Source organism: Oncorhynchus gorbuscha, linkage group LG23 (genome assembly GCF_021184085.1).
Source record: "Oncorhynchus gorbuscha isolate QuinsamMale2020 ecotype Even-year linkage group LG23, OgorEven_v1.0, whole genome shotgun sequence".
NCBI classification, from domain to species: domain Eukaryota; kingdom Metazoa; phylum Chordata; class Actinopteri; order Salmoniformes; family Salmonidae; genus Oncorhynchus; species Oncorhynchus gorbuscha.
Window position 1 is genome coordinate 99,114 of NC_060195.1, and position 9,794 is coordinate 108,907.

Genomic DNA, 9,794 nt, shown 5'->3' on the forward strand with positions numbered 1-9,794 from the left:
TGTTAAACAGCTTCTATCTCAAGGCCATCAGACTGTTAAACAGCCATCACTAGCCGGCTACTCAACCCTGCACCTTAGAGGCTGCTGCCCTATATACATATATACAGACTTGAAATCACTGGCCACTTTAATAAATGGAACACTAGTCACTTTTATAATGTTTACCATTTTTGCATTACTCATATGTATATATTGTATTCTATTCGAATGTATCTTAGTCTATTCCGCTCTGACATTGCTCGTCCATATATTTATATATTCTTAATTCCATAATTTCTTTGATTTGTGCGTATTGGGTATATGTTGTGAAATTGTTAGATATTAATAATAATATAATAATATATGCCATTTAGCGGACGCTTTTATCCAAAGCGACTTAGAGTCATGTGTGCATACATTCTACGTATGGGTGGTCCCGGGAATCGAACCCACTACCCTGGCGTTACAAGCGCCATGCTCTACCAACTGAGCTACAGAAGGACCACTGCATTGTCAGAGCTAAAAACACAAGCATTTCGCTACACCCCCAATAACACCTGTTAAACACGTGTATGAGACCAATAAAATTAGATCATCTCACCAGAATAAGACCCTCGATATTCATTGGAAAGGAGCATCAAGCTCATCACCGTGCACGGTCACCACCCTGTGAAGTTCAGAATTCAGTTCAGCTTCTAAAGCCATGACATCATTTTCTGGAATTTTCCAAGCTGTTTAAAGGAACAGTCTGACCCACTGGAATTGTGATACAGTGAATTATAAGTGAAATCATCTGTCTGTAAACAATTGTTGTAAAAATGACTTGTTATGCAAAAAGTAGATGTCCTAACCGACTTGCCAAAACTATAGTTTGTTAATAACAAGACAATTGAGGAGTGGTTGAAAAACAAGTTTTAATGACTCCAACCTAAGTGTATGTAAACTTCAACTGTATCTGTTACTTGAACTCTGTGAAGAATTTATTTCGGGTGCAATCTGAGGCTGGTAACTCTAATTAACTTATCCTTTGCAGCAGAGGTAACTTTGGGTTTTCCTTTCCTGTGGCGGTCCTCATGAGAGCCAGCTTCATCATAGCACTTGATGGTATTTGTGACTGCACTTGAAGAAACTTTTAAAGTTATTGATGTTTTCCGGATGGACTGACCTTCATGTCTCACAGTAATGATGGACTGTCGTTTCTCTGTGCTTATTTGAGCTGTTCTTGCCATAATATGTACTTGGTCTTTTACCAAATAGGGCTATCTTCTGTATACCACCCCTACCTTGTCACAACACAACTGATTGGCTCAAACGCAAATGAACTTTTAACGAGGCACACCTGTTAATTGAAATGCACACCTTATGAAGCTGGTTGAGAGAATGCCAAGAGTGTGCATAGCTGTCATGAAGGCAAAGGGTGGCTACTTTGAACAATCTCAAATATAAAATACATTTTGATTTGTTGAACACTTTTGTGGTTACTACATGATCCCATATGTGCTATTTCATAGTTTTGATGTCTTCACTATTATTCTACAATATAGAAAATGGTGTTAAAAATGTTTTTAAAAACCCTGCAATGAGTAGGTGTGTCCAAAATGTTGACTGGTACTGTCAACATACAGTCCTTCTGTAGCTCAGTTGGTAGAGCATGGCGCTTGTAACGCCAGGGTAGTGGGTTCGATTCCCGGGACCACCCATACGTAGAATGTATGCACACATGACTGTAAGTCGCTTTGGATAAAAGCGTCTGCTAAATGGCATATATTATTATTATTATATTATTATTACTGTACATGTAAACAGGAGTAGTAATGACCAGTAGCAGGATAAATAGATACTAATGGTAATCAATAATCAATGGACAGCCGTGTAATGGAGTAATAAATTGAATCAGTAATCATTGTAGCAGCAGGGTAAGTTGTGGATGTGAACGGGGTCAGTGGGAGAGTTGTTCGTCATTTATTAACAGTTTTATTACCAGAGGATAGAAGCTGTGATTTTTCATAATCATGGGAGACACCCCACAAGATAAAACTTGAATAAAAAACTATTCAAGCGAGTTGGTGTCTGACAGGGCTTGTTGTTAGGGTATGTTGGGGGTGGGGCTTGTTGTTAGGGTATGTTGGAGGTGGGGCTTGTTGTTAGGATACGGGGGGGAGGGTACAGGGGAACTAGAGGTTGCCCTCCGCCCTATTTTGCCTCGCGTGTTTAAGTCAGCGATCATCTTTCACCACGACTTCTAAAGTTGACCTGGGTAATGTTCTTCTCACACCTCCCATGGTCTCCTCCTCCGCCTCCCCGCGGCAGATGGGGAGTGTAGCTGGGCGCCTCAGCCCACATTTTGGCAGGTCTGCAGGCTGTTGCGGCCTGGCGGTTGGGAGGGCCTAGCCGGAGAGATTAAATATTCATGTTAGGCAGAGTGAATGGGCTCCCTGGGCGTAAGGAGCGTGCCTGAGGGTTGTTCAGGCCGGCCTATAGGTCTCATTAGCCTGCTGACGGGGGAGCAGGTCATGGTGATTTACACAGTTTTTCTACAATCCAGGCCTACCGCCTGTCATGCACACACACAGCACAGGAACACACACACTGAGCGCATGTCAATACACACACAGCACAGGAACACACACACTGAGCGCATGTCAATACACACACACACAGCACAAGAACACACACACACGGAGGGCATGTCAATACACACACACACACAGCACAAGAACACACACACGGAGGGCATGTCAATACACACACACACAGCACAAGAACACACACACGGAGGGCATGTCAATACACACACACACAGCACAAGAACACACACACGGAGGGCATGTCAATACACACACACACAGCACAAGAACACACACACGGAGGGCATGTCAATACACACACACACAGCACAAGAACACACACACGGAGGGCATGTCAATACACACACACAACACAAGAACACACACACACACAGCACGAGAACACACACACAGAGGGCATGTCAATACACACACACAGCACAAGAACACACACACACACACAGAGGGCATGTCAATACACACACACACACAGCACAAGAACACACACACACACAACACAAGAACACACACACACACACAGCACAAGAACACACACACACACAGCACAAGAACACACACACAGCACAAGAACACACACACACACACAGCACAAGAACACACACGAAGCACATGTCAACACACACGGCGGAAGTACACACTCAGAGTTGTATAACCTATCTGACTGGATTCTAGAATCCTTGGCTATGTGTTTAATAACCTATCAGATTGGATTCTAGAATCCTTGGCTATGTGTTTAATAACCTATCTGACTGGATTCTAGAATCCTTGGCTATGTGTTTAATAACCTATCTGACTGGATTCTAGAATCCTTGGCTATGTGTTTAATAACCTATCTGACTGGATTCTAGAATCCTTGGCTATGTGTTTAATAACCTATCTGACTGGATTCTAGAATCCTTGGCTATGTGTTTAATAACCTATCTGACTGGATTCTAGAATCCTTGGCTATGTGTTTAATAACCTATCTGACTGGATTCTAGAATCCGTGGCTATGTGTTTAATAACCTATCTGACTGGATTCTAGAATCCTTGGCTATGTGTTTAATAACCTATCTGACTGGATTCTAGAATCCTTGGCTATGTGTTTAATAACCTATCAGACTGGATTCTAGAATCCTTGGCTATGTGTTTAATAACCTATCTGATTGGATTCTAGAATCCTTGGCTATGTGTTTAATAACCTATCTGACTGGATTCTAGAATCCTTGGCTATGTGTTTTATAACCTATCAGACTGGATTCTAGAAGCCTTGGCTATATGTTTTATAACCTGTTATCCTGCATTCTATAGGCTACATGCCATTCTAGAGGCTACATGTCATTCTAGAAGCTACATGTCATTCTAGAAGCTACATGTCATTCTAGAAGCTACATGTCATTCTAGAAGCTACATGTCATTCTAGAAGCTACATGTCATTCTAGAGGCTACATGTCATTCTAGAGGCTACATGTCATTCTAGAGGCTACATGTCATTCTAGAAGCTACATGTCATTCTAGAGGCTACATGTCATTCTAGAGGCTACATGTCATTCTAGAGGCTACATGTCATTCTAGAGGCTACATGTCATTCTAGAGGCTACATGTCATTCTAGAGGCTACATGTCATTCTAGAGGCTACATGTCATTCTAGTGCTTCTACACCTGCATTGCTTGCTGTTTGGGGTTTTAGGCTGGGTTTCTGTGTAGTACTTTGATATATCAGCTGATGTAAGAAGGGCTTTATAAATACATTTGATTTGATATGTGTGGCTGTGTGTTTGTTTGCTTGATACAGTATCCACCACAGGAGGTTGGTGGCACCTTTAATTGGGAAGGATGGCCTCCACAGTATCCTATCCCACCTTATCATTTAGCGTTTTATGGAGGTCAAATAGACGCAGTCATCATCAATCACATTACCCGGTCAGCAACTCTCAAGGGCTCTGACGCCTCGTGTCTTTCCAAGGGAGTCTCCTGTCATATGGGGCTGTTGATGAAACGGCTGCTGCTATTCTAATGACTGACTCGTATCTCGGTAACAAACTATAAACAGTGTGAAAGTTAAGACTCTCCATGCGAGGCAGCAGATGGGAGATGTGGGTGACTGTACGTCTGGCTATGTGACAGAGAGAGAGGGGACGTGAGAGCGAGAGAAACGGAGGGAGAGAGAAAGAGAGGGGAGAGTGAGAGATTGTTGATGTTGTTTTGTGTGTTCTCACTTTTGTTTGTTAATTTCACTTGCTTTGGCAATGTAAACATGTTTTCCAATGCCAGTAAATCCCCTTTGAATTTAATTGAATCAAATTAAATTGAGAGAGAGTGAGAGTGAGAGTGAAAGCCAAGGGACACCAGCTGATAGGCAGACTGAGTGAGGAGTTTTCACTTTACTCAAAGCGCAGCTATTAGATGTTATGAAGTTGACTAAGGAGCCATGACACGCTGACTGTTCTATGTGCCACTGTTGAACTGTAAATACTGAAATGAAGTAGAATAGAGTACTGGATCAGACAGCGACGATGGCGTGTATGATGGTTTTAATTGACATGGTGCATGGCGATAATAAACTAGGCTATATGAGGAGGATGAAGATGGCGATTGTGATTATCATCATCTCTTCCTCATCGTCAATCACCATTTTGGGGTAAATAAATGCTTAATAATACATTCATTATTTGTCATTATCTTTATCTAAAAAAACATGAGCTGGCGCACACCCAGAGAAAATGTTTATATGTAGAGAAGTTGACTGACGGAGAATAAACTATACGATATGAAAATAAATAAAGTGACTCGGGACACTCTGAATACAAAACCCTGTAATTTATTTGATAAACCGCAAACGTTTTGGCATCACTCGGCCTTTTTCACCACTATCAGCATCAGTGATTTTCTTAACTTTTATCCAGAGCGACTAACAATAAGCATTTCCGTACTTTCACCTATTGTCACCAGAAGCCCAAGCCAGTAGACGTTATGCTTGTATTCTGTAATATTGGCTCCTATAACTACTAAATGATTCATAGCTGTAGTTCTACCTAGCAGCCCTGTAGTCAGACATATCTGTTATCAGTGATCCGGGTTGTGTCGGAGACAGGTGTGTCCATCTCGCTGCCTCTCCCTGCCTACCACCTGGCTACTTTTATTACCGCAAATAATCCACAGAGATTGTCCATTTTTACTGTTTATTTATTTTTCAGTTCTCCCTCTATGAGTCTTCTTCTCACTAGCCAATTCCGTTGCTTATCTGCACTAAATTATATTGTTACGGGATAAGGATGTGGGTAAGTTTTTAACTGATGTTGGCAGCAACACAAACTAGAGGAAGATCAATATTCAAATGAAGTTTGGGGAGATGACGAGGCGAGTACTCCACAACACGTAGTCGCGAATTGGTTGTACTATTTATATACATAATTCATCTGTTTATAGGTGAAAGACTTCAAAAAATAGCCTTTAGAAAAAAATGTGTATTCGATCAACAGAAATTGTTCGTTTTTTTTTAATGAGACCAAAAAGTCCTCCAATATTATCTGGAATCCAATAAGCACAAATACACTCTAGTCGTGAGAATTAATTCGTTTTTTTTAAGTAAAACAAAAAAATAAAACTTTATTTTCTCCAAGAAAAAAAATTAAACTTCTTCAGACAGAATAATAAATTACCTCATAACAATGAAGCCAAATGTCAATCAACATCATGATTGACTTACAACGCACAATAGTTTCAGAAAATAAATTAAGATTGCCCCAATTGTTTCCTTTTGTCGGAAAGACGCAAACATTCCCTATTGGCTGTGCGATCCAAACCTGTGTGCCTCCTAGGGCGGGGTTGGGTGGAGGGGGATATAGTACTGACGGATCGGCCAGGATCCGGAGGTGATAGCCAGGAGATTGTCACAAGTGAGTCAACTCTTAGCGCCGTCCTTGGAGTTTGGAGACACATTTGCAGCGCTGTCCAAACCTGGTTTTGGTGGAATTCTTTAGATTTCACCTTTTTTTTGGGGGGGGGCTCTGAATTTCCTCATAATTCTCCAACTAACTTTTACCGCTGTCCTTGAATATTCAAGAGACGTTCCACTGCTGTGCAAATATTAGTTATCCAAGATAGCGCGAAATAACTCACAAAAGCTCTCCAACCGAATCGTGGATATCTGTAGCGGTTATGACAGCTAAAACCGAACTGTCCGGCTGGCCAGACTTCTCAGCTGAGGACTTCCCCCTGTTAGAACAGTCGAAACTGGGACATCTCGGATCCAGAACCTGGGTAAAATCTCCTGGAGGAGGGCAGTCTCCATACTCACCAAGAGATACGGGCCATTACGCACACAGCGGCTCCATGGATCTCTCACTGGAGAAACTCATGTCGGTGAGTAAACTAGCGGACAGTGGTGTCCGGATAGAGATGGACCTGGATACAGTACAGGCGGACCCGGGAGAAGGAGGTAACCGTACGCAGAAACGCCGGCGCGTCGCAGCTAACGCCAGGGAGAGGCGAAGGATGCACGGGCTGAACAAGGCGTTTGACACGTTGCGGAGCGTGATCCCGTCCAACAATAATAAATTGTCCAAGTATGACACTCTCCAGATGGCTCAGATCTACATCCAGGAGCTTTCGGAGCTGCTCACCGGGGTGGTGAAGCCTGAGGGCCGGGGAGGGTCGCGGAGTGGATGCACCTCTCCCCTGGGGTCTTTCTCTCCAGAGCCCCGGGAGTGCGGTGGCAGGATGACTGGGATCAGCTCAAGCCTGCAGGACTCCACCTCCCCGCTGCCTCAGAACAGGAGACTGATCGGAGATCAGGAGAACACTGGCCCCGTTGGTCACCTCATCATTCTGTCTGCGCCTAAATCTGATCTAGGATCGGGGAATAAGAGGGTCTCTAACACATCTAACGGGAGTGATGGAGAGTCGTCGCATTACAGTGATTTTGAGGACGGGCAGGCCGGCAGACAGTGCTAATTTTAGAGACTGAACGACACAACAGGAACTCTTATGGGAGACGTTTTAATATGGATTGTTTAATATTTGATATCAACTGTCTGTGTTTTCGAATACATAATTACGGACACCAAATGGTTTAAATTGAGACAGTAGATTGAGACTCTCCACTACATTTAGTCAAGAACACATTGGTCTCATCTTATCATATGTATTAGATATGGACACCAGGGTTGGGGTCAATTCCATGTTCAACTCCCGTCAGTTCAATAAGTACACTGAAATTAAAATTAAAATATCTTCAATGGCTTGCCAATGGGGAAAAATTTGGAATCTGAATGTATCCTAAACTTTGCTTGTCGGCCATCTTGAAAAGTTCTGGGTTAGATTGAGATGGTAGTCTAGGCTACATTTAGACAAGAACTCGAATATCCCAGTGAGCAAAAAGATGTCCCTTTTTATTAAAAAACAAAAACAAATTGCAGTAAAAGGTGGTGTTTTGGGAGGCAGTAGTTGCAGCCAAACTGCAGTTAAACTACACTTATTATTTCAAATAAGGGTTTGAAAATTAGCCTTCTACTTATAGGGACGTATTTCTTTTTAAATATCGATACTGATAAATAATAAAAGAGGTAGCCACTGTGTGATATTGTAGACTGTATTACGTATTTAAACCAGGCCTTGTAGTAGACTTCTCATAGGGCTTTTCTTTTTAAATATCGACACTGATAAATAAAAAAAGAGGTAGCCACTGTGTGATATTGTAGACTGTATTACGTATTTAAACCAGGCCTTGTTGTAGACTTCTCATAGGGCTTTTCTTTTTAAATATCGACACTGATAAATAAAAAAGAGGTAGCCACTGTGTGATATTGTAGACTGTATTACGTATTTAAACCAGGCCTTGTAGTATGCCTGCAGGACTCCACCTCCCCGCTGCCTCAGAACAGGAGACTGATCGGAGATCACCTCATCATTCTGTCTGCGCCTAAATCTGATCTAGGATCGGTGAATAAGAGGGTCTCTAACACATGACTTCTCATAGGGCTTTTATTTCCTTCCTTGCACTTTATTGACTAAATAAGTCTGGAACATTTGGTTTCAATGTCGGGCTGCATTTATATCTATTTTTTTTTAACATAACTACTTTGTGTATTGTTATTTTGTATTCTTGCAATATTTGTTTTTGATGGAATAAATAAAGTTTAGTATTTGATAGATACATATTTTAAATGTTTTGTTCTTCAATTTCTCCAGGATAATTCAGTCTTTGTCTGATTTAATTTCAACAGCTTTAACACTACTATGCTACTCAATATATTTTGTTTCAATATATTTTTTATTTAATGCAAGAGATACATCCATAATATGTAAATGTTGAAATACAAAATGCACACATTACACTTTTGATGTAGGCCTACACTTTGAATACTGAGGGTATAACAGTCACAAGTCACCTCCCCTTCTAGTTCTGATGGACCTGATAGAGCTGGTATAACAGTCACCTCCCCTTCTAGTTCTGATGGACCTGATAGAGCTGGTATAACAGTCACCTCCCCTTCTAGTTCTGATAGAGCTGGTATAACAGTCACCTCCTCATGTCTTCTAGTTCTGATGGACCTGATAGAGCTGGTATAACAGTCACCTCCTCATGTCTTCTAGTTCTGATGGACCTGATAGAGCTGGTATAACAGTCACCTCCTCATGTCTTCTAGTTCTGATGGACCTGATAGAGCTGGTATAACAGTCACCTCCTCATGTCTTCTAGTTCTGATGGACCTGATAGAGCTGGTATAACAGTCACCTCCCCTTCTAGTTCTGATGGACCTGATAGAGCTGGTATAACAGTCACCTCCTCATGTCTTCTAGTTCTGATGGACCTGATAGACCTGGTATAACAGTCACCTCCCCTTCTAGTTCTGATGGACCTGATAGAGCTGGTATAACAGTCACCTCCCCTTCTAGTTCTGATGGACCTGATAGAGCTGGTATAACAGTCACCTCCTCATGTCTTCTAGTTCTGATGGACCTGATAGAGCTGGTATAACAGTCACCTCCCCTTCTAGTTCTGATGGACCTGATAGAGCTGGTCATAACAGTCACCTCCCCTTCTAGTTCTGATGGACCTGAAAGCTGGTATATGTCACCTCCTCATGTCTTCTAGTTCTGATGGACCTGATAGAGCTGGTACAACAGTCACCTCCCTTCTAGTTCTGATGGACCTGAGGTTTAGCACAGAGCTGGGTTGGTATAACAGTCACCTCATGTCTTCTAGTTCTGATGGACCTGATAGAGCTGGTATAACAGTCACCT

At 42.0% G+C, this 9,794-nt stretch overlaps 1 protein-coding gene across 1 annotated transcript; it reads left to right on the top strand.

The window, feature by feature from the left end:
* The first annotated feature begins 6,428 nt into the window (after nucleotides 1-6,428).
* Nucleotides 6,429-8,701, top strand: LOC124011466 (protein atonal homolog 1-like). The gene has a single exon (XM_046324882.1). It carries the CDS (start codon nucleotides 6,708-6,710, stop codon nucleotides 7,500-7,502), a length of 795 nt encoding a protein of 264 aa, XP_046180838.1. The 5' UTR covers nucleotides 6,429-6,707; the 3' UTR covers nucleotides 7,503-8,701.
* The last annotated feature ends 1,093 nt before the right edge of the window (nucleotides 8,702-9,794 follow it).

What these genes read in the sequence shown, in the direction of transcription:
- LOC124011466 (XM_046324882.1), top strand. Translation starts at nt 6,708, where the DNA reads ATGACAGCTAAAACCGAACTGTCCGGCTGGCCAGACTTCTCAGCTGAG.